At 31.8% G+C, this 26,204-nt stretch overlaps 1 protein-coding gene across 3 annotated transcripts; it reads left to right on the top strand.

The window, feature by feature from the left end:
- The first annotated feature begins 2,198 nt into the window (after nt 1-2,198).
- Nucleotides 2,199-24,838, top strand: LOC6643488 (gamma-aminobutyric acid type B receptor subunit 1). 3 transcript variants are annotated; one of them, XM_023176422.2, is made up of 16 exons: nt 2,199-2,510; nt 6,851-7,105; nt 15,144-15,278; nt 15,365-15,535; nt 15,616-15,832; nt 17,114-17,279; nt 17,338-17,581; nt 17,656-17,805; nt 20,173-20,315; nt 20,383-20,506; nt 20,567-20,683; nt 20,808-21,015; nt 21,565-21,821; nt 21,878-22,015; nt 22,085-22,277; nt 24,749-24,838. In XM_023176422.2, the coding sequence occupies exons 2-16, from the start codon at nt 6,854-6,856 to the stop codon at nt 24,769-24,771; spliced, it is 2,538 nt and encodes an 845-aa protein (XP_023032190.1). In that variant the 5' UTR covers nt 2,199-2,510; nt 6,851-6,853; the 3' UTR covers nt 24,772-24,838. The 3 variants fall into 3 exon arrangements, with proteins under 3 accessions (XP_023032190.1, XP_046866961.1, XP_046866962.1); XM_047011005.1 differs by having other exon boundaries at nt 20,567-20,686; XM_047011006.1 differs by lacking the exons at nt 2,199-2,510; nt 6,851-7,105; nt 15,144-15,278; ... (10 more) ...; nt 22,085-22,277; nt 24,749-24,838 and adding an exon at nt 17,882-20,122 and having other exon boundaries at nt 17,707-17,805.
- The last annotated feature ends 1,366 nt before the right edge of the window (nt 24,839-26,204 follow it).

The following is a 26,204-nucleotide window of genomic DNA, read 5'->3' as shown; positions in this document are numbered from 1 at the left end:
TTCATTATAATTGTAATTACATATTTTTAACGAAATAATTAAATATACGTATGTATAATTAAATACTTTGAAAACAAAACACAAACCCATAAACTTAATAAATATATATTAAGCAGCTCTCTTTGGAAAGTTGGTAACTTTTATTTTGGGCTTTCAAAGATTTGTATTCCCTAAATATTGAAAAATATTTGTTTTACATTTTTTCAGAGAAAAATAGATCTCCAATATATCTTTGGAAATCATAATTTCAATGGGTATAGTAGAATTTTTCATCATAGATATTTAAATTTTTAAGTGCGCGCTTCTAATACCTAATTTCTTACTCTGGAAAATTGGATGACATTTTTCACAATGCCTTAGACGACATTTTTAGCTCAGTTGAAGCCGTTAATCTTAATTCATGTTATGATATTAGGCTAAAAAATTTTGATACTCAACATATTAATACAATTTTTAACAAACGGCAAGAAAACGCATGAATATCCCCAGTTTCTCTTTTACTAAAATTAAGAATATTTAACAAATGGAAGATTAGCAAGTTTATTTTAAGACTTAGAGAATCTTAATTCGACAAAAACAAACCGTAAGTTTACTACTTGAAATGATTTTGGTTTGTGTAAACTACATAAACTAATAAAAGTTCTTAAACTTGTTTAATATGATTTAGTTTGGTAATATAATAAGTTTTGATTTAAGACTTGAGGACCAAATTGAGATAAATATTATATGAAGACGTTGTAAAATGTATATACCCACGTCCTTTGTGGGTGAGGTGGTGTAAGAAAACTTAACTTTGGCTTTGACTCTGTGTTGTGTCATGCAATGCCGCCGCCAGGCCAATAATAATGGCTTTCGCTTTCAAAACACACGAAAACCAGGGGAGCCGCGACTCTACACTTGTATGTAGCAGTGAGTGAACACCAAGGAACCTGAACCAAAAAACCCTCTGTACACACACACACACACACATAGCCTGCTCATATACATATAACTGGCCAACAAATGTTGCCCTTGGCCAATTGCGGAATGAATTTTGATGTTTTGACTGGCCATTCCTAAGGCCATTTGACAACTCTATAAAGCCGGTCACAAAATACAAAAAAAAAAAATTGTTGGCCAGAGGTAAAGATGTGGTTGCGGTCCAAGAGCAAGAGGATAGCTTCATAATTACAGCTAGAGTTTAGTATTTGGCGAATGAAGTATAACTTAACAATCGACAACTACAACGACAACGACATAAACGACAGGACGACGACGACGATGACGATGATGATGATGAGGACGAAGAGGACGACTTGGCAACTGGAAAGCGGAAGCAAAAAGGGAAAAGCTTACGTGAAAGCTTTACTCAATTCAAAAAGTGCGAAGCTTTCGCGTGGCCAAAGCCAAATGAAAAAAGAAAGGAAAATGTAAATGTCAGTCATGGAGTTCCAGTCGTCGGATACATGTGGAACACAACGAACACAAAATTGCGCGCCTCGCCCATAAAATACAATGCGAAAAAGCAAGAAAAAAATTTTACCTAAAACCAAGGATTTAAGTGTGTATAAAAAATAAACCAAAAATAAAAATTAATAAAGCAAAAAAAAAAAATAGTAATAAAATACAAATCGAAATCGAATTGATAAGCATATAAAAATTAAAGAAGCTTAAAAATTCCAAAAGTTTTAATACAACTTGAAACGTGTTTCAACTCAAAAAAAAAAAGAAGAAATCTCACCCAAAAGAAAATTATCAAAGAGCAAGAGAGAGAGAAAGAGAGCAAGCGAGAAAGAGAATTGAAATTCCTTTAAAAAATTTAATCAAATAAGAAAGGAAAAGCTCACGCCCCTTTCAGTGACTCGTGTTTTATTTCAGTTGATATTTTGTGTTGTTGTTTTTTCTTGATTTTACCATTTATCTCTTTTCATTTCATTTCATTCATTTTTTTCTTACGTTTCGGTGTATTTGTGTTTTTTTTTACTGTGAAAGTGCAACAACCAGATAAATGGTTGAGATGGGGATTACAAAAGGCATTGGCAAATGATTTAGATTTTCATTAAAATGGATTTAAGCCAATGTCGATTCAATGCTAAGCTGCATTTGTGCATGGGATTATCGATTGTAATGCGCAGTCATCAAATAATACGCCGACACAATAGCAGCAGCAACATTATTAGCAACATCAGCAGCATCAACAGCAGTAGCAGCAACAGCAACATCAACAGCACCAGCAGCAACAATAAACATTAAATTGGCCATACTTTTTGTTACTTGTTTTGGTTTGCCATTTAACCGAGAGCATACAGAGTGGAAATACTGAGAAAGAGAAAGAACGAGAGAGTAAGAGAGAGAGAAAGGTGCAAAAAAACGGATATTGGCTAGAAGCATCTTATGAAACAATTGAAGCAACGTGCTTCTGAGCAGGCAAAGGAGCAACATCCGAAGCATTATAAAAATCAACCACCATCAACAACAACAACAACAACAACAGCAACATACCAATACATTTTTCTACGGCAATACGCAAAGTAAGTAAAAGGTAAAACGCATATATCCTTAATGACGATGCCGATGATGGAGTGCAGTACACACACACGTGTGTCTGTGAGTGTGTAGAAGCCTAACCTCATTATCAAATCTCTGGCGTAATTATTGAATGTGTGTGAAGGAGGAGAAGAAGAAAAAAAAAACTAGGTCACTAGGAAGTATGCCTCTCAAAAGGTGTCAACTCCCACTCACATCTTTAGTCTAAAAAAACTCTCACACTCCATCATTGATTAGCGCAAAGTTTCAAGTGTTTGAGTGTGTGCGGAAAAAATTATGTTGCCTACATTTGAGGGCATTGTCATTCAATAACCGCAATGAGCATGTTAGCTGTGTGTTTGAGTGTGTGCGTAACTGAGTGCCTGTCTGTATGCATGTATGTGTGTGTGTGTATCTACCTCGCATACGCACGTACCACACGTAGCCGCCCCCAGACCTCACTCCCTTATAATATACTTTTTTTTACGCCATTTTTTTGTTTGAATTTTTACGTTCTTATTTTTTTTCCCACTTTTTTTCGAATTGGGGGCCAGGCGCCGTAACGACAAACGCCCTTGCCCAACTGTTTATTTATTTATCTGTTTCAACTCAATCTCCAATTGAAACAAAAAGCTTAAAAGCTTTGAAATCAAAACTTAAACAGAAAACCAAACGACACAAAAACGACAAACAGAGCAAGAAAGACAGACAAAGACCATCAAATAACTATTAAATCCAAGTTCAATTTCGAAACAAAGAATAAAAGTAGATATATACATATATAAAAATGAATTCAAGTAATTTGATTTCAAACAATGTCCTTGCATCTATCTATCATTCGCTTGTCTGTGTGTCTGTGTAATAAAAGCAAAAGAAAAAAAGAGTTGGAAATCAATTTGCAACAAATAAATCCATTTGAATATCTTGATAGCTAGTCTAGTATCGATGACTATTAAATTGTTTTAGATTGACATCAAGTTGATGGTTGATGATGTCCAATGAGTTGACAGGCTTAAGTGGTCAATGTGTCAAGAGAACTAAACACAAAGAAAAAAAATGCACAAATATTATAAGAAATTTAAATTTTATTTACATTAAAATACCAACTAACAATTGCTTTAAACCATTATTCCATTGATTTATGATTAGTAGACATTTAATCTCTCTGAAGATTTATTTTAATGTGTACTTTGCACTTCAGTTGGTTTAACTAAATGAAAAATGGTTGTGCTTTAAATTAGTTTTGCTACAAAAGTCGCAAGAAAATCGAAGATGCAAATAAAAATTTATGGCCAAATGTTGCAAATGCAAAAATTTATAGACAAATTCAGTAAGTCGACAAAGAGACTATAATAATCTAAGACAAGATAAATTGTGGCTAGCTTATAGACAGACTAACAAAACATTGTTTTCTACATAAGTTATGGCTTCAAGCGGAAAAGGCTATGTAATGTGGGAACTTTGCCCCTTAAAGTATGCAATAAGCAGTAAAAGTATTCGCTTTTTGAAACATGTGAAGAAATTTTGCTTCAGAAATAACCCTCGAAGCTAACATTGTTTATAGACAAATGTTTAAGGTTACAAGGCATTTAAAAAGTTATAAATATTTTGCAAATAATAAATACTTTTGCAACATTTTGCTAACCTTAAGGGGCCAACTTGCACCATTTTACAAGCTTCAAGGGTTTAATGTAGTTGAATTACTGCTAGAAAAAAGAGTAAGACTTAAATGGTGACTCAGAATAACAAAACTGGTGAAAAGTTTTATACTATCCACAAGCAATTTTCTTTTACCAATTTAAAAGTTATTTAAAAGCTATTTAAAGTTTTAAAATGTTTAGAAATTTAAAATTGAGAAAAGTTTGGTCTTATAAAACCATTTATACAATCAATAAAAAACTGATCATTTTACAGGGCTGGATTATGGCTTCCATTAAAACCAAAGAAAGAAAATAGACAAAAAGAAATTGAAATAGACTTACATATTGTCTAAAAATAATTTTAAATTATATTTATTCATACCCCAATCTGGGGCAGCGAAATTAAGAAACTTTGCTCTTATAGTATGCAAAAGGGTCAAAAGTATTCATTGTTTGCAACAAATTTTTTACTTTTCTTATGCCTATAAGTAATGTATGCTTCGAAGAAAGTATCAAAATTGCGTTATGAGTTTTAAAAGGGAGAGTTTTGGACTTGCTTACTGCATAAATTAGAGTGCGAAGTTCCTCCATATCTGCATAACAATATAATAATAAGAAAAAATAGCAGTGGACCTATTTATTAAATGTTCCAAAAAAATATCTAAATATCTCTAGTGTTCAAGCTGAACAATTCCTCTAACATTAGACTTATTAATGAAGGGTCAAGTTCCCCATAGTCCAAGAGACAAGTAAGGAACAAAACAATTACATTTTAGATCACATTTCATTTCCATTTTACAAGATTTTCCTTAGAGAGGCATGGATTTTTTGGTGTATGAATTGTTTTACTTCTTCTAACTCCTAACTTTTAATATATAATTCTATATCTTAGTCCTATTTATCCCTCTCTTTAGAGCAATGTGATTTTAAAGTCATAATCTTGCTAAAACTGTTTAATGTTTTTTTCTAATTTAGTTACAGTTAATGTAAAAATAGTTTTAGTCACTTCACTTAAACGTTCTCTGGTCCATTAACTTTAATAAAAGTCCCTCAACAAGGTCATAAATTAATGTTGACTTTGCAAAATATTTATGGTTATGGAGTAAACGAAGCAAAAAATCCTTTTTAGCTACCTGGTGAATTGTTGAAAGAAAATTTATTAGTAGGTACTCTTCAAAAACATTTGCTTGGAAAAAGCCATTACGTATGTTTTATATGGGTTTTGTGTAGGTAAATAATTTAAATACCATACAAAGGAGTGATTTGAATGTTGATAGGAATAAGAAATAGGTTAAATTGAATACATTATTGAGCTTGTCGTTTTTCTCAGAATCTATTAGAGTTTGACATGTTTCGATTTAGGAGACTATTTTCTCGTTATCTCTTTATCTTGTTGGGCTTGACTGAGCTTGAGCTTGTTTCACCATTCATTAGTTATTCTAGTCTAACTGTTTAGTTATTTTAGTCTTTCATTTTATTGCATTCCATTTGAGAAATCTTTTACTTACCTTATGAATTTATAATATTCGTTTTATTTTATAAACGTTTGCATTTTGTCACTTTTCACATCATCAAATATTTATGGGGTCATGATCCTAAGATTAGGCCAAACCAAATTAAAGCAGTCAATGAAAATAATTTGCTTTCTATCTTGCTTATTTTATATTTTGCTCATCATTTTAAAAGCCACTGTCCATGGTCTTATCTATTATTATCTACAGGCTTAAACAGTCTATATAAAATTTATGAATTATTACTCTCTATCTAGTGAAAAGCCCTTGAGACATCATTCAACGCAAGTTATATAAGTGCAAAACCAAATTTATAAGCAAAAAAAAAAAGAAAAAAATAAATAAATAAAAAGAGAAAAGGCAAAAAAAAAAAAATATGGCACTTACCAAATGAAAGTCATACAAAGTTTGTCACAATGACCGGAAATTTGCCTTCAACCATACTAAAGATTATATTTATTATACAGCAACGTAAAAGAATAGAATATAAAATATATAAGTATATATATATATATACATATATTTTATGAAATTTAAAAAGTTTCCATAAATTGAAAAGCGAAATTCTTTCTTGGCATAACTTTGGAGAGAAGACCTTACCCAACCCAGTTTTTTTCTCTCTCAACTTCAACTCGTGTATATCTCGTATGTCTGTATGTATTGTAGTATTTTTCCCTTTCCACACACACACACACACACACACTGTGTTACCCAAAATTCTAACAACAACAATAACAAGAGAGAAAAAAAAAGTGTATAAAATGCTTACGTAGCCGTAAGCAAAAATTTCCCCACCCTACCTTGTCACACCGCCAACTTTCCTTCCGATCCTTTCGACCATCTAGTCGTAAAAATTGCTTTGGCACATAAAACGACGCTTGACGCTCGCTTTGCTTTTCCTTTTTGGATTGGTTTGCTTTGCTTTGGTCTTTTCTGTTTTCTCATATTTTTTTTTGTCGCTTTTGGGCTCGTCTTTTTGTGTATATGTAGGTACACATATATATATAAAGATATGTCTATTTTGCTATTTGTATTCCGATTTGTATTTCTGTGTACGCTCTGTGTACGGCATTCGGCGGTAATCACATTTCAACGTTTCATCGTCGTTTTATTTTTTATACCCTCCTTTCAGCTTCAAACATTCGCTCACACACATCGATTGCTTATATTTTTCTTTTTTTTTTGTATTTTCAGGATATGACAAGTGATGGTGCTGTTACGTTTTGGATATTTTTACTTTGTTTGATCGTCTCGCAGCACCTGAAGGGTTGCGAGGCGGGCAGGCCGGATGAGTTGCACATAGGCGGCATCTTTCCCATTGCCGGCAAAGGAGGATGGCAGGGTGGGCAGGCCTGCATGCCGGCCGCAAGGCTGGCATTGGATGATGTCAACAAGAGGCCAAATTTGCTGCCAGGCTTCAAGCTCATACTGCATAGCAATGACAGCGAGGTAAGTAGCGAAAAGATAATCCCTAATGTATGTTAAATATGTATCTACATAACTGAGAGGGGTGCTCGAAATGTTTTCAAATAAGTAAGCTCACTTTTTATTAGGGGAATTTGTTTCCTTCTAATTGTCTATCAAAAAAATGAATATTGTTTTGAGTATTAAGAATCAATAACATATAGTTGAGTAATCCTTTTAATGATGAGGTTACCACGTTGGCGGATCTACAAATGAGAACTCAGCAAAATCACCCCTTTATTTATGCAATAGTAAACTTCTTGTACATTGAAATGTCTTCCATGAAACCTCAAACCTATACAGATACTTTTTACAACTAGGATAATCTTTTAGGTAAAAGACAAAGCAAAAGATCTTAATAAAATAATTAAACTATTCGCCTAGTTACTACATACATTAGGGCAAATATCTTCAATCTAACATCAATAGATCCGTTTTTGCTTTAAACTTAAAAATATCATGTCTAGAATTAATTATTTCATTTATGTAGAGTTTTTTCTATTACCCACTTTTCTATTTTATATCCTTTTTGATTTGTACAAATGTAATTAAAGAGAGAAAAGAAAATATAAATATTTAATTTGTAATTACAGAGTTAGAGTTAGTTATAGAGTTGGCTAAATCCAGTGGCAGATCTTGATGTAGATTTTGATTTTACATCCATTCAAGTTATGGGGAAAATTGATCTTGGATATTTTAAGGGGAAATCTAGCTAAAGTTCTTAAAAAATTAGTTATTAGTACTAAGTAATTTGGTTTCGCAAAATTTGTCCCATTTTCCATTAATTTTGGTGACCTTTTATTGGGCTCCAGATCAAAAAATTTAACGACCTAATCAGATGAGATGAGACCACCCTTTTTTGGGTACAATAATCTACTGAGATCTTTTGAAGCAGATGCGCAGAATCTACAAATTGTTACAGTTAAACTCAATGTTATAGGATTAAATTGTTATGAGCTAAGTGCCGCGTGACGGTTTGTTTTAAACCTTCTTCCTCTTGAGACCTTTTTGTAGCAACGAGTCACGTAGTTTATAGAATGTCCCTTTCAAATGTAATTTCCTAAATTTAGCTGGAAAATGAAATAATAATAAGCATATGAGTCAGACAGTATTTTCTCTTCATTTGAATTTAAATTTTCGTTGAAATTTACAGCATTTTCTTGAGTAGAAACCAAAATAGACATAATGTAGACAAAATTAAGTTATATTTCTTTAAACTGGGAATCCCCTTACTCCTTGGTCTATAGATGTAAAATCATGAACTTGAATGTCATTAATTTTATGAACTGTCATTTGAAATCGTATCCAATATATGTAAAATGCGATATGCAAACTTACCTTTCTTCGATTCGGATTAAAAGGCAATAAGTTCTAGTAAAAGTTTTCCTTATTCAACACAAGAATCAACTAACTAATGAAATAAAGTTCTTTTCATATTTTTAATAAGCGATGTTCTTTTGCAGCATTCCAACACTGAAATCGCAATGGTTTCCCTTTTAGCTAGTTTGTGTACAACTTGGCAACTAATTTAAAGAAAAAAAAAAAAATAAAAACTTCAAGCTTGAAAGAATCTTTTCGTAAATTAACTATTTCTATTATGTTTCATTTCGCTAAACTTTCAAGGTAGCACCCAGATACACAATGGTCTATATGTATGTGTGTATGTATGTATGTATGTAGTTGTGTGTTGTACTAACGCTAGTTAAAGGACCTCCCTACTGTCACCATGCCCCTTTTCCTCAGGGGGAGCTACTTATTTTTGTTTCGTTTTGTTTCTAGTGAATGGTTTCAGTTTTCGTTTGTTTTTCGAGACAAAGTCACTGAATGACTGACTGACTGGCTGACTGAATGACGAACTGAGAGGTGGGGCCTCAATGGTCCTGGGACTGCCATTCATTAGCATATTTCTCTGGGGATAGGGAGAGTGAGAGAGAGAGGGAGAAGCAATAGTAGCCAAGAGTACACAATGTTATTATGATTTGTTTTTATTTTTTTTGTTTGTTCACTCACTTACTCACACATACATTGTAAATGAAAAGGGTATTTGTATGCTTGTGTGTTCCCTAAATCAATTTCTATTTCAATTCTCTTTGTTTCTTTCGTATATACTTATGTGTATGTATGTATATGTAATCTAATTAGCTGAGATTAGCCAATGTATATAAATTGGAATTAATTTGTTGCCGCATAAATCCTCATTTAAACATTAACATTTCAAGCTTAATTCATGTGTCATAGAAATAAATGAGAATATCCATTAAGCTGTGCGTGAAACCGCAGGACGTGCCTCAAAATTCACAAATACATACATACATACATACATACATGCACATGAAGCTAAATTTCGCTAAATATATAAATATATATACATTTTTTTAAAAACCATTAAATAGAAACTTTCAACAACTAAATTTAGTTTCTCTTGTAGTCTAAAACTATAAATTTTCTTAATGGAGCTAAAGCAAAAAAAAAATGTTTTTATTTTGGAGAATTTTTTGATTTATTATGTTTTCTACGAAATAAATGGCCTGCAGTTTGATTCTTTGTTTTGAATTTTTAGCACTAAAAATTGCAAAAAAATTCGTGTAACAAATCCCACATGGGTCTCAATCTAAATTCAAGCCAAATGGTATTCTCAATTTGAAACACAAGGACTTCTTTACCTATCAATTAGAACGAAATTTTTTTGATCTCTTATATTTTTCGATAAAAAACATTTTTTTGTTGCCATTTTCAAAACAAATGAATAAGTTTTCCAAAGATCTTTGTGTCCTTTTTTTATAACAGCTCTTTTAAGGATATTTGGAAAAATTAAACAATTTATGGACTTAAAGAAATGTATGGATTTTAATATTTCCAAATACCCTTAAATTTTTAATCAATAAGCTTTTTAAACCAACTGAACCAACTATTGTCATTTTTGTTTAAAAGTCATGTATTTCTTATATTGACTATATTCAATATATTTAGATACAAATAAAAATATTAAATTTTTGTGCACTATATCCACTATATTTGTCTATGCCAGGGATTTGTAAACTGCGTCTCGTCTGCCACATGCGGCTCTTTGGTTCCGATTTGGATGAAAAAATCATAAAAATTGGCTTGAAATATATAAAATCATTGCAAAGCCAACGCATTTATTCAATTTGATTGCTAGAAAGTATTTATTGGTTTGTTAACTTAGGAAAGTATATTTATTTATATTAAATAAATAACTAAAAATGTCAAATTATTAGATTACAAGGAAATATTTAGTTTTCTGAAAAACTTTATACAAGTAAAGTTCTTAAAAAACAAAAATAATTTTAAAAATTTTCAAAAAAAAAGAACCTGAAAACTTAAGAAAATCAAAAATAATGATGGGAATAGAACTGCGATTACTGCCAGAGTATTATTTTTAAATAATTTGTTTGCTGCTGTCCCAGAGCAACAGGTTTTATTATTAAAATAAGGAAATAACTTTTACCTATGTAAGAGTTTATGTGATACATTTTTAAAGGATTTTCTTTTTGACTTCTTTTATTCTTGGTATTGAAATTTAAGCTACTGAAGGTTTTGAGTTCCTTCCGAACGCAATCAACTCACAAGACATAATAAACATTAGATTCAATTTTAATTAATTTTTAGATATTTTTGAAAGTTTTGGGTAAAAAAAAACGTAAAATGTACAATATATTTTTATTCCTTCATGTGCATTTAGGGACTCAATCTGCCTATATATACATATATAAGTATTGAGATCAACTTATATTTGCTATTTTATTAACTTTGATAAGGTTATGGTAACTAATATCAATAGATTCTGGAAAGTCCTTGGGAAAACTGAGCTAGAATTAAAACCTAAGGTTTATTTATGTATTTCAATAATATAAAATCATAAATATTTACCAAATTCTTAATTCCACAATTGACATTTGTTTAATGATAAGTTTAATAAGGTCAAATTGAAAGCTCTCTAGAAACCTTAAGACGAAACCAATCATTCTTTAGTAAGACAACACCAGTAATAAAGAACAATCAAATGTATAAATGACATTTAAATAGTCCTCCAAAATTCAAAAAAAAAAAAGTACAAATATGTTAGAATAAAATATTCTTATATTGTTTAGCTAGAATATTTTTAAGTACACCACCCTAAAACAGATTTTCCTTTTGGTCGAACCCCGATTCATTTTGTCTCATAGCAGACGATAAGAAACAAAAGAACCAGTTGTTAGGGATTAAGAGACAGAACTCTTTTGGGGGAGAAATAGTTTTCCAAAACTACCTCCTACCCACTCCAAATAACGCCTACTTCACTATAAATGGAAACACTCCACATAAATGTCATATGTCATAATTAATGGCCAGTCCATAGACCATTGAGTGTGTGTATTTTGGTCCCTGGTTCCCGGAGGCAGCATAAAAAATTGCTATCAATGTTGCCAACTTTACCATTTAACCAGTTGTATATAGAAATGTTTGTATATGTCGTATCCTTATTATTTTTTTGTCTTTTTATTTTGTTTTTAATTTTTTTTTTTTCTGTATATTTTTAAGAGCCTGTGGTACAGTTGCGGTTTGGTTGGTTTGCCTGGTGCCTATTTATACGCGGACCTCATTAGTTTTAAGTGAGCGAAAAGCTTAACTACTTGTTTTTGAGTTTTGAATGAGGTCACTTCGCCGCGCTCAGCTCATCATTTGAGTTATTTTTATTCAAGGCTGTCACACACACACACACACACACACTCACACACACCAGGAGACAGAGAAAGACATATACACATACGAAACTACCGGAGTGACTGGAGAGTGAGATAGACAGATAGATAGCTAGATAGATGGATGGATGAATGAATAAATGGTTAGGATAGCATAGGTAGAGGGGAGAATTCGTAACGTTAAAATCACATAGCTTTATGGGAGGTATCTCGTTTCGGTTGGCTGGACTTTGAGCACAGATAGCACAGTGCTTTACCCTGCTGTGCTTGGTGTATTTCTGTGTTTTTTTTTTTTTTTTTTTGTGGCTTAGGCAAACAGCTTCCGTTAAATGCTGCATAATTAGTTCCCATACCACCACAGTGAACCATCTCCAACCATCTCTCATTCGTCGACTCTCCGCATCACTTGGCCCAGGCGACAAGCGGCAAAGGTCGCACGCAATGTTTGCCTTTGCCTTTCGCCTTTTGCTTGACCTACTTTGATGTGTGAAATGTCCCAAGAAGCGTGCACAAAACGAAACAAACTATTAAACAAGAGCGCGCCTCATAATGTGGCATGCCTCGGAGCTCCCTTTTTTTATGTTTCTTCTCCCACTCGCTCTGTGTGTGTGTGTGTGTGTGTTTGTGTTTGGCAGGATAATATGGTAAAGTGTGGGGGAAAACAACTGGACACGAAACCAGTAAAACAAGTAGAAGACTACAGCAATGAACAATTAAAAATGTTGTTTACACGCAAACCAAACCAGGCAAACCAACCGAGAATACAACAAGAATACAGTAAACGAAACCAACAAACACACAAAAAAAAAAAAATAAACAGCAAAGAAAACTCTGGCAATAACTGGGAAATATGAAAACGAGTTTGCCATGTAAATGCCCATGAATATGAATCATTCATACATACATGAATGTATCTCATTTGAATCAGCTTTTTGCTCAACACTCACAATACATTTGAGTTAAGTTACGGCAACCTCATATCACACCGCCAAAACGAATGAAACGATTTTCATGAATTATTCATTGAATTAATTGAAATAAAGTTTCCCTCTTTCATTAAACATATGTTAGCTAATTGATATTATGTGATAGATCAGCAAAAGTTATAATTCAATTCAAATCTAGGCAATCTCATATGGGCATATAAATCAATAAGCAAAATGACACAAAACTAATCTCGCGCATTGAAAGTATTCAAGAACATTTGAATGACATTTGAAAAAGATGCTGAAAGCTGAAAGTTGGAGCTAGTTTTCAATGTTTTATTAGAAAATATAATACAATACGAGAAGAAAATGCTGGTATGCCCTTGTAGGTAACGTCATTTCCTTTCAAAAATGTCCTATACTAAGTTTTGTTTCCTTAATATAATTTTGTGCTTCATAAGACTTTTTTATATTATGAGAGCTTTAATTGCATCTAGTTTTCTCAAGAAAGTTAATTAACTTGACATATGTATATACAGATTACGTACATATACTGGGCAAGCCCTTTCGATAACTAATCAAATGTGGCATGCCTCGGAGCTACCTTTCGCATATATAGATCGGCGATTATTACCTTAAGTATGTACTTTCCTTGTAAGAAAACCATAATAAGATTTTCATATATTGCTACTGAGATAGATATACCTTAATGGTATGCTTTATGACCGATGATTTGTCCTACGAATTGTGAAACTCGATCAATAGAGAGATTAATTTCTTATCTTTCTAATTGAATGTGAAAGTGAAGTTTAATATGATATGGTTATATCGATTCGGCTTCTTACGCTGATCAGGAATCTATACATAGTTTATGGGATTGAAAACGTCCCCATCTCTGTATTAGTCCATCTCTGACTAACATTATAAGACCCTCTACAAGGATATACAAAGATTTACAATTATTGGCCAAATATTAAATTTTAGAATACCAAAGTTATAAACAACTTTGAAATACTTGTAAACTTCAACAACAATTGATTGAATTTAATTTTTAATTCTTTAAATTATTTCAAAACATATTAAATTGACAATTGATGACAAATTTTGATATATTTTGCCTAACTGTACCTATTTAGGAAACTTATTTAACTAATATAAGAAACTTATTTTTGTCACTAAAAACATTAAAGAGGGTAAATAAAATACATTATTAGTCTTATGAAATTTTAAGAATTTCTTAATTAATCTTATCATAACGTTATAAAAAGGGTTTGTTTCGGATATCTAGTGGAAATATGACTCTAACAACTAATGTATTAATTTTTTCTCGAACCAAAAACTAGCGAATTTTAACTTCGCCAAAAAAAACTGAAATTTCAGAATTTTTGTTCAATTTATTTTGCTCTTGATGTAAAATCGCATCAATGCTTTATCCTACTGACAACCTTTTTCAAATGTGTCAAAAACTAAACTTAAATTTTTTATACATTTTAAAATAAAATTTCTGAAAATATAAGTACGTGGACTTTTATATTTAATCCTAAACTTTCGTTTACAAAAAAATAAATAAAATTTCACTTAACTACTGAATGAAATTTTAGTCCTTGCAAAAAAGAATAAGTAAAATTTAAAGTAGTAAAGAGCAAATGGCATTTATAGCAATTTAAATTTAAATACCTTAAATAATTATTCGTCATATATCTCATTATCTTCTCCATTCTTATTTGTAATCTTTACGTCCCTTGACTGGGCCTAATACAAATCAAAAAGTCTAAACATTCGTTTATACTGCAAAATATTTATCTTTCATCCAAAAAATAATCTTATAATATCTACGATATGACAAAAGAAAATACCAAAGTACTTTGGTATAATTAAATCAGAAATCAAAACACAATGACCCAGAATGAGGATAAAAAAAAATGAATTCCTAAAAAAAGCATTAACAGAAAATTGTATAAATCCAGTAGATTTAACACTAAGCACCGCAAAGAGCAAAAACCTAAAACAAATTGGACTCTTGTGGACAAAAATCAATATCGGATTTAATTAAAGAACAATGTAAAATCCATTACAAAAAATAAAAGCTCTGCTCTGCCCAAATTACCACAATTGTTACATTAAATTAATTAATGTTGATAAACAAGAAAAATCAAATCATTTATCATTATTATTTATACAAAAAAAGACAAGAAATCATTTCATAAATACTGAAATTACACAAATTATACAGAAATTCCTTGAAGCACAAAAATATTTTGATTGGGTTCTTCTTACCATACAAATAATAAATTATGAGACTTTTGGTTTTGGCAACAAATATAAATTAGGCCAAGTACTTACCAAGTTATCAAGTAATTCACTTTTATTTTGTTTTTTTTTTTGCTATTACAGTGCGAGCCCGGTTTGGGGGCCAGTGTGATGTACAATCTGCTCTATAATAAGCCACAAAAGCTCATGTTACTGGCAGGATGCAGCACAGTTTGTACAACTGTGGCCGAGGCTGCCAAAATGTGGAATCTAATTGTGGTAAGTACACACAGACATACATATATGAATGTAGCCAAAGCCAAAAGAAACATTTCAATGACACAGAAAAGTAAACTTCGTTTTAGCTATGCTATGGTGCCTCTAGTCCGGCCCTATCGGATCGTAAGCGTTTTCCAACGCTTTTCCGTACACATCCCTCGGCCACGGTGCATAATCCAACACGTATCAAACTAATGAAAAAGTTTGGTTGGTCTCGCGTGGCCATCTTACAACAGGCCGAAGAAGTATTTATATCGGTGAGTAGTAACTCTCAACCCAAGTCATGTACAAACTTTACCAATTTTACAAAATTTGTTGTTTTTTTTCCCCCCCGCAGACTGTAGAAGATTTGGAAAATCGATGCATGGAAGCTGGCGTCGAAATCGTAACTAGACAATCATTTCTATCCGATCCAACAGACGCCGTACGAAATTTACGACGCCAGGATGCACGCATCATAGTGGGCCTATTCTATGTGGTGGCGGCAAGACGCGTTTTATGCGAGATGTATAAACAACAGCTATACGGAAGGGCACATGTGTGGTTCTTTATAGGTAAGGCGATGCATATCTATTTAATTAGGCTAAGGCACGTTTAGGCCACATAAACAAATTCGTTGAGATTGAAATTGTCAAAATCTTTCTTCGTGAGGAGCTTAAAAAAGAACTAAAAGATCTATTTTTTTTGGGTATCAACCTTTGCGGTTGATAGGTTGACCATTAAGTCAACCTATCTTACAGAGTCGTAGTAGGATATAGTCATAGAAATAAATTTACTTTCTAAATATTATTCAAAGCTCTTAATTTGTGTTCTTTAACATTATTTGAACTTCAAAAAAAGATTTTTGTATTATTTTTATCTCTAGATTGCGTACTGTAATGATAAAAATAAAAGTCGTTAAGGTCTTATTAATCTATAGACGATTTTAATTTTATGTTATAAGTCATTGTCAGATTACCTCGAAAATGTTCTATTTTTCAAACAATTTAATTTTGGATACCCCTTTACCGGACTTAATTTCTATTAGAAGTCCTAATATTATTGTTGAAGTGTGATAAGTATTAACTTATTAAACTTTTATTTTAACTTTTAGAAAATAGTATTTATGTATTAACCTTTAACCATGGTCATGATTATAAAAAAAATTAAAAAACTTAACTAAACTTGCACTAATTCAGTGCAACTCTAATTCAGGGAATATTATAAAAAAAAAAACCAAAAAAGATCTACAAGTTCTTCAAATTTCTACATATTGAAGGATTATTGTATTCAGAAAAGTCATACCTCATCTTTTCATCTAGAGATGGGTGCTGAAAAATTTTAAGTAAACTTAGGATATTACTGTTATCCATTGACTCCTGTACGTCCATACGTCAATTTCACCCAACTTCAGATTCATATTGACACACACCAAGAAAACAAACAAAACAAATTTCATCAGAATCCAATCAAGTTAAGATATAAAGCGTTATTTTGTATACGCCACGGTAAAGTCACTCAGGGTAGACCACATTTTCAATTGCTTTTATGGGCAGACCCCTTATGGATATATCTAAATCTGAACACATGAAATATGTTTGACTTTGATATATCTCGCTGTACTTCACTTATTTTAATATTTTACCAAATTCTGCAAACGTCGAAGTAAAAGCAATCGAGTTATACATAAAAATATTTTATACTAGGAGCTCTTTAAATTAAACTTTCAGAGCCCTTTTCTTTATTCATCTTCGTTATGATTTAGCTAACGTTTCCAGCGACTTTTACAAGTATTTCTCTGAATTAGTATGAACTAATCCAATTCATAATTTATTGCTTTATTTTTCCTACATTAGGATGGTACGAGGATAATTGGTATGAAGTAAATCTTGAAGCTGAAGGCATAACCTGCACCAAAGAGCAAATGAGAATAGCTGCCGAAGGTCATCTAACAACAGAGGCACTTATGTGGAATCAGAACAATCAAACAACTATATCCGGCATGACGGCTGATCAATTTCGGTAAGCTCAACCTGAGACCATTCGCTCTTTAAATTTTCTAACTTTCTTTTGTGTTCAGGCATCGACTGAATAAAGCCCTTACCGATGAGGGTTACGATATCACTCATGATCGCTATCCAGAAGGCTATCAGGAGGCACCATTGGCCTATGATGCTGTCTGGAGTGTGGCATTGGCATTTAATAAGACAATGGAACGTCTAACAACACGTAAGAAATCGCTTCGTGATTTTACCTATACGGATAAGGAGATCGCCGATGATATCTATGCGGCCATGAATTCAACACAATTTCTTGGAGTATCGGTAAATTTCATGACTAAATTTTTCTTATGGAGAATATTTTTTTTTAATAAATATTTCCATTCTTTGCCATATAGGGAGTGGTGGCCTTCAGTTCACAGGGTGACCGTATAGCCTTAACTCAAATCGAGCAAATGGTGGACGGCAAATATGAGAAATTGGGCTATTATGACACGCAACTTGACAATCTCACATGGCTAAATGCCGAACGTTGGGCAGGGGGCAAGGTAAGCTATGTTTTATAAATCATTTAAGATAGAATAAATAGTAGAAAAACGAAATCATTCAATATGTCCGATAAAGAGAAAATGGATAGAAATGTAAATGCCTCGAAAGAAGAAAACAATGATGCAGAGAAAAGGGAAGAATCAGTTTATAATGAAGATACAATTGATACCCACAAAGAAAGTAAAGAATGTGACCAATCTGATGTGAACCTAAAGGAGGAAGCAAGTCAGGATAAATCTAAAGATGCACAAGAGACAAGTGTTGCTATAAATCAAGATATAAAAGAAAGTGACAAACCAGGAACTTCCAACCAAGGATCCACTCAAGGTACGCTCAATGTAGGCCCAGAGCACAAGCCAAACGAAAAGATTCAAACCTTAGATAAAACTCCGAATCATTCAGAATCGGAAAGTACAAAACAATCATCAACAGAGAGTGATGGATATACTATAGACAAAACTGAAAAAAAAGATGTTCGTGATAGTGATGAGGATACTATGGTAGACATGAATGAAACTCAAAAGGAATCACTAATCCAAATGCCCAGATTCGAGCGTGAAAAACCATTTAATGTAAGATTTTCCGATGCAACAAAGGATAGAGAAACCCTTCGTCGACGGGCCACAGAAAATCTTCAAAATTCACCATCTATGACTTTTTCAATCAATCGAAATCGCAGAGAAAGTTTAGACATGGATGATAGTGATCCAAATAGTAATCCACAGAGTCGTAGACGCAGAAGAAGTTCACAAGAAGATAGTGATACCGATTATGTAATAAATATTCAAGAATCTCATATGAAAAATATGGATACCTTAGCTCAGGAGTATATGGAACATTTTTATCCGCCACGTCCTTTGAGCGATGTAAGTGGAGCCCAGACAACAGGCCAAAGAAAACAAGAGGTTCGTACATTTCTATTAAGAAATCCAAATACACCAGTCAATGAAATTGGTGTAAATACAAAAATTTCCACTGTACCATTACATGTGGATCAAGGGAAAATATATTTTGATTATGAAACTGAAACAGATGAGGATGAATCGGATACAGATGAAGATGCCACCGATGCTAAATATAAAACGGCAAAGTTGCGTGAACAAGAGGAAGGGAAAATAATATCGAATAGGGAATCGATTGCCGAAACTCTGGAAGCGGATCCATTAGAAGTTGGAAAACGAATATCAAAAAGATTTTATCATCAGGATGGTAAACATAGAAACATTGGTACACATACAATTAAACCATCGCATGAACGCGAGGATGATGGACAATCAATGGGCTATGAAAACCCCCTTATCGATGATAATGATTATCATCGCAAATCCAGTGTTGAATTCGAATATGAACTTACGGGTGGTGAACGAAATTATTACGAGGGTTGTGAATATCATTTTCCTGTGAGAAAAAGTTGGCGTCATATGTTCTATTATGGCAAAAATAACAAATATTTCTCACGATATCCCATACATTGGGTTTATACCTTTATCTATTGTGTATGTCATATATTATTTGTGATTTTGCTAGGTCTAATAATATTCGATCATTTCTCTGGTGGCATAAACATGAAACGTCCATACACGAAAATTCCCCAACCCTTTTTAAGTTTCGCTCCTGTAGGATCTCAAGGAATCAATTATAAGCATATTGAATTTGATCCACGAAATAAGTCTGAAGTTCGAGATATGTATATGAAATCTTTGAATTTCCTAAGAAAATACGGTTCAGAGAGATTTCAACGTTTCGGTCTATGTAATGAAACGGATGATTTTGGCTATTCAACCAAAGAGCCGTGTATATTTTTAAAAATCAATCGTCTAATTGGTTTCAAAACCAAAACCTATAATCATTCCGATCAAGTGACAAGATCTACATTCAATGAATATGATCACAAGGCATTAAAAGGACTTTTAAGTAGTATTGAAAAACCTGAAGATCGTCAGAATCGCATTTGGATAACATGTGAAACGAAACAAAATGATCATATTAATATTGAATATTTTCCAGAACCGGCTGTGCACACAAAATATACAGATATCAGAAAGAGAATTGTTTATCATATTAAAGATAAAAAGTCTTTCTTCAGTCCCGAAGATCTCAATCGTATTGTGGCAATTAAAATTTATAATTTAACAACAAATGAACAGATTCATATTAATTGTAAACTTTGGGCCCGTAATATTCATCATACACGTGAGGATTATGGACAAGTTTCGTTTTATATTTTGTTAGCCAATCGCAAGAATCGTGAACGTGCTCTTCAAGCATCTAAATATCATGATGCATTGTGAAATAAATTTAATAAAATTTAATAAATTCGCAAAATAAAACTAAAATTTGTCTCATTTATTTTGTCATTTTTGTAGGTTCCTCAAGATCGAACAATAGTAACACATGTGCTACGCACCGTATCCTTGCCCCTATTTGTCTGTATGTGCACTATATCAAGTTGTGGCATTTTTGTGGCATTAGCTTTGATCATTTTCAATATATGGAATAAGCATAGAAGGTCAGTATTATATACAATTTATTCGAATTTATTAACAAGTCAAGTGAAATCATCATTTTATTTTCAGAGTCATACAATCCTCTCATCCTGTTTGCAATACAATTATGCTATTTGGTGTCATCATTTGTCTGATATCTGTCATTTTACTTGGCATCGATGGTCGCTTTGTCAGTCCACATGAATATCCAAAGGTAAATAATCACCAATATAGTATTATTCAAGTTATTTGTAAGGAGTTTTTTTAATTCTAGATTTGTCAAGCTCGAGCTTGGTTATTATCCACCGGTTTTACATTAGCATACGGTGCTATGTTCAGCAAAGTCTGGCGTGTGCATCGATTTACAACAAAAGCGAAAACAGACCCGAAGGTAGTGGTACATATATATACATATTGCACCGATGTTAGCACCAATTCACATTCAATTTCAATTTTTTTCTTTTGTATTCTAAACATTTTGTTATTTATCCATTTTATTATGGTCTCTGGTATAGAAAAAAGTGGAACCTTGGAAGCTATACACCATGGTTTCGGGCCTCTTATCAATAGATTTAGTGATATTACTCTCATGGCAGATCTTTGATCCGCTGCAGCGTATACTCGAAACATTCCCACTCGAAGATCCAGTATCTACAACTGATGATATTAAAATACGTCCAGAGCTTGAGCATTGTGAAAGTGAGAGGAATTCCATGTGGTTAGGTGAGTATATTTAAAGTTGTTTTATTTAAACTTTAAGTTTGAATATTTACCACTAAACTTATCAATCGTAAGAGTTGTTTTCATGGATTTTAATCGTGTACTTATACTTTATTTAAAATTTGAGCTGAAAAAGCATAAAAAATAATCAAAAAATATTAAAAATTTATAAGTTATAGAAGTAAGGATTTGTAATTGATGTTTCGGATCCAGTAATTGATTTTTTCGGCTTTGTCTAGACCCAACTAAAAGGTCTTTTTAAAATTATAGAAACTTAAAATATTTTAAAAATTTGCTTTATGAAAAGTTTTTTGAATGCTTAAGCGATCTTTGTAAAGTTTATTTTGCAATTTTGTGAATTGGAACCAGCTAAAACCAAATATTTATTTTCCCTTTCTCGAAATTTATAATTTACTATTGCCGAGAAACATCAAAAAAGATAACTAAACCAAATTTTTAGTCCTCTTTATAGCCTTAAAAACACACTTATAATTGATGATGTTAAAATAAATAGGATATAACAATTAACTCTTTTTTAAATTTCTTTTGTAGGTCTTGTCTATGGCTTTAAGGGCCTCATACTGGTATTCGGTCTGTTTTTGGCCTATGAGACACGTTCGATTAAGGTGAAACAGATTAACGATTCACGTTATGTGGGCATGAGCATCTATAATGTGGTCGTCCTATGCCTGATAACAGCTCCAGTGGGCATGGTTATTGCATCACAACAGGATGCATCATTCGCCTTTGTGGCTCTAGCTGTGATATTCTGTTGTTTCCTAAGCATGCTGCTGATATTTGTGCCAAAGGTAGTCTCAATTAACCAAATTAGACAAATTGAATCAATAAAAACTATTTTTTTAAGGTCATTGAGGTCATAAGACATCCTAAAGATAAAGCTGAATCGAAATATAATCCCGATTCGGCTATATCGAAAGAGGATGAAGAACGTTATCAGAAATTGGTTACCGAGAATGAGGAACTACAACGATTAATAACACAGGTGACAACTAATTATTTACTTTTACTTAAATAATTACTTATTTATTTTTGCAATAAAAATACTTTACAGAAAGAGGAAAAAATTCGAGTTCTACGACAACGTCTGGTGGAACGAGGCGATAGCAAAGGCACAGAACTGAATGGAGCCTCAGGCAATGCCACCACCTCGCTTGCAATCCAGCCACAGCCTGCTTCTATCATCAATACATCCGCATCCGCATTAGCACATCCCACACCCGCTGCCACACTCGCAATCACACAAGGTGAGTCTATCCTGATCCTGATCCAATCAAGTGGATGGGGTTTTTGGGGGACCATAATCATTATTAACTTTTCCTTTGTAGAGATCATGTTTTGCATGTACGAGTACAAATTTATTTTGTTTTTTGTGTACCCATTTAGAAATTTTAGCAATTTTCGTGGGCATTGACAAAATTGATTGAATACAAATATGGATAAATTTAAAATGGAATTTTTAAAGGTTATGCCCTTTTAATGTTACTTAACTACACTTGCCACATCTACAAAAGACACAATGTACTATATCCACAAAGCACATCAGGCACATTTTCAAATCACAAAACACTTGTTTGTTGTTTCACTGCAAGCAAAAATATTTTAGCAAATATCAAGGAATGAAACCTCTAGACAATCTGGAACGCATCTTCAAGTTTTCGTCAATGTAGTCATAGACTAAAAGAAAAAAATTTTTGGATAAACTAACTAACGGGGCTAACTTCGACCGCGTCAAAGTTTGTATACCCTTGCAACTTTTTTGGTAACTCTTTCCTTACCTATAGCCGTCAAAGTGGGAAAACGTTTTAGCTAAAAAGGCTAAAAATCTTAGCATAGGAAAAAACTAAGATATTGATCAAAGTCACTGTTTTCCACCGATCGTTCCTATGGGAGCTATATGATTTAGTTACCCGATCTTTATCAAATTTGGCACAGTCGTTTATAGGCGTAATAAATTCTCTAATATTAAATTTCACGACAATAGAAAATAACGAAGCTATTGAGAAAAGTCACACTTTTGACCAAAATTAACATAATCTTTTTGCAGGGATATAAAAATATTTCTAAGGTTATAAATCTTTTTAAACCTCAGAAATTGTTAGTAAAAGTTATTAAAAACAATCGAGTACCGCCGAAAATAAACAACAACATTGAAGTATTCGATTTTTGAAAGTATTTTTTATTGATTAAAAGCAAGAAAATATTTGATATCGTGCATGTAAGGGTTACAAATAAAATATATATGAAAGATATGACTTCAATTTCAAAAAGGTCGTAATCTAACCAGATAAAATATATAACTTAAAAAAAGACTTGGAAACTAAACAGATTTTTTACTCTACTCCCAAAATTTTATTATTTAGACAGTCTATCTCTACAAATATGTACCTATATGAATCACTTGGAAACTCAATCGATTAAATTTTAAAACCATTCGAAAACGAGAACAGTGAATGTTATGTATTTTTTATATGCAAATGTTGACCTTGCAAAGGGTTGTAATCAAATTATTCAGTACTCGTCTGTTAATCTGTCTGAGCTGTTCAAACTAGTTATTAAGCTTGGCCCTTTGGGCCTAATAAGTAGTCTAGTCTCTCAACTTTTCAGCTATTGATAAGGGAATTTTGAACTCGGGTTTCCTCATATGTTTTTTTCAGCAGCTTAAACTTAATTTTATTTTTTATTGACTTATAATTTTTTTTTTTTATTTGACTTATAAAAACTTTTAAAAGAAAAAATCGGGGTAACAGCTAACGATTCGCTAGATTTTTGAAACCCTATTTCTTAGCATAGAGAAAGCTTTATAGCCATGCAGGTAACATAAAAAAAGGCTTCTTTGCCAATTGGATTGCTAAATTATGGTTTTTGAGGTGTAATACAATATTAATATTATTTCATCTTCAAAGAAGGCAATGGTGGATACACTTTCCAGGGACAAAATCCTGAGTTTTTTAAACCCAACCGTATGATTGACAAATTTTTACAGCTTTTTTTATGGATCATAAATCGATATTATATGACCATTATTATACTATAAACAATCTATTCTAACTTTTTATTCGCGCATTTTTCAATGAGACCCGGACCAAAATTTTTTCTGCATCCGTCCTTGAAACTTTGCCATAGCTATATATTGTATAGTATATGTTCTTTGATATTTTTCTATTCAAATTAAAGAAAGGTGAATTTGCTCACCAGACCTTTAGGGTAAACCGTGTTCAAGGGGATTTACCTTTAGTTAATGTTAACTATTTAATACTATTCTTAATGTAACACACATTTGTGAGGAAAAGAGCAACCTACTTCATAATGCTCGAAACACCCTGAACTTGATACTGTAAACGATTTAGAATCTAATCGAGTTAAAGTTTCACATATGTTCATATATTTTTTATTGCAAAAAACGAGTGAAATTTGCATAAAGACAAAGCCTATAACTTGTTTTGAGATTGATCGCTTAAATTATTCATATCAAGTATCTATAAATGTCAATTGCAATGGGTCATTTAATCTATTCAAAGCAACTTAGAACTATAAATTATCTAATAAGAGGTAGGTACTTGTTGTTTCCAACTAAAAACTAAATCAAAATGCATTTATTATAAGAAAAAAAATTTATTTGAAATTCTTAATAAACTCTATGTATGCAATTAATATGTATAATAATTAAACTTTTAATTTGAATTGAACTAACATTAATTATATTTTCCATTTTCAGATACTCATGAGCACCGTACATGAAAAAACTTGTCAATTTCCTTTGCGTGATAGGTGAATTATACAAAAAACCAAAACAAAACAAAATAAAAAAAAAAGAAAATCTTAAAACAAAAAAAAAATACTAACTGAAGCGTAAAAAAAAACAAAAAATTAATATAAAATATGTACTTATTAAAAAAAAAAATAAAAAAGAAAACAAAAAACTTTGTATCAACTTTAAGCTGAGCTAAATAATTAAGAGAATCTAGAGCGTATGATGGGATAGCAGCAATTTTTGTAGATTAACTAAAAATACATGTATTGTACCTTAAACGTGTTTAGAATTAAATTTAAACGAAATACTTTTAAAATTAACGACATTTAGCATGTGAACTAAGCAAATTGTTAGGCTTTAAAGTTGAACAAAATATATATACACATAAATTTAAAGAAAAAAAAAACCTAATGCAAAAGACAAAAAGAAATCATCATGTTAAAGTTAGTCATTTTTAAAAAAAAAGAGAACAAATTGTTGTGTTCTTTTAGGAAATTTTTGTTTTTTAAGCAATCTCTCTTTGCTCATCTCTCTGTCTCTTAGAGCTAAACACTAAACTAACAGTTAATAAATACAAATGTCGATGGTTTCAAAAATGATTCGTAATGCAAATCGCCTGAATTCATTTTTTGAAACCATTCTCATTCTCCTAGAGCTTTACTTAAACCCTAACTTTGTGTGGGGTATCCGTATAAAGATTTTTAATATCATAATACTTGTTTGAAAAGTAAAATAATGGTTCAGAAAATATAAAATTGTTTCAAACATCAAAGTAAATTGAAAATCGTGTTGTGTTTATATAAGAAATAGACTTTTAATCAAGTTTAATTGCTTTGTAAGAATTTTAAAATGTTTATATTCTGTTGAATTTTCTCATTGTTTATTAATTTTTGAAACATATCTACAATATTAATTTTTCTGAGTGTCTTCAAAGTTAAATCGATTTATTTTATTTATTATCGTTAATGTTAAAAAATTTTAGGGATTTCTTCAAATTGATAAAGATCAAGTGTAAGCCAAAAAACATATATATTTCTGCCGACTTAAGTCGAATTATTCTTCACATTTTATTTTTTGAGGAAAATTAAAAATTCAAATTTTTGAAATTCGTTTTATTTTTGACTCATGCATTGCAGTGAACTTAAATTTGTAAGTTTTTAACTGTTTCCCCTGTCACAATATTAATTATACGAATATTTTATTGGTTTAGTTGGTATACACTGCGTATGCGTAACTTTTGTTTGACAGGTTTTTAAAAATGTTTTGCGAAAAAATGCTCAAAAGGCTGCTTTTGTTTGTCTATCAAAATATTGAAATATTTCAAAAAATTCAATTATTAAATATTTCTGTCTAAAATTTGCATAGTTTGACTACTGATTCTGAAACACTTTTTACATTCTTTTCTAATACTTTCACAAAA

This window comes from Drosophila willistoni, assembly GCF_018902025.1.
Source record: "Drosophila willistoni isolate 14030-0811.24 chromosome 2R unlocalized genomic scaffold, UCI_dwil_1.1 Seg200, whole genome shotgun sequence".
In the NCBI taxonomy this organism is placed as follows: Eukaryota; Metazoa; Arthropoda; class Insecta; order Diptera; family Drosophilidae; genus Drosophila; species Drosophila willistoni.
This window is presented reverse-complemented; position numbering and strand designations above follow the sequence as displayed.

What these genes read in the sequence shown, in the direction of transcription:
- LOC6643488 (XM_047011005.1), top strand. Translation starts at nt 6,854, where the DNA reads ATGACAAGTGATGGTGCTGTTACGTTTTGGATATTTTTACTTTGTTTG. An exon ending in ACATGTGTGGTTCTTTATAG is followed by an intron (nt 15,833 to 17,113) that starts GTAAGGCGATGC and finishes TTCCTACATTAG; the next exon opens with GATGGTACGAGGATAATTGG. An exon ending in ATGACGGCTGATCAATTTCG is followed by an intron (nt 17,280 to 17,337) that starts GTAAGCTCAACC and finishes TTTTGTGTTCAG; the next exon opens with GCATCGACTGAATAAAGCCC.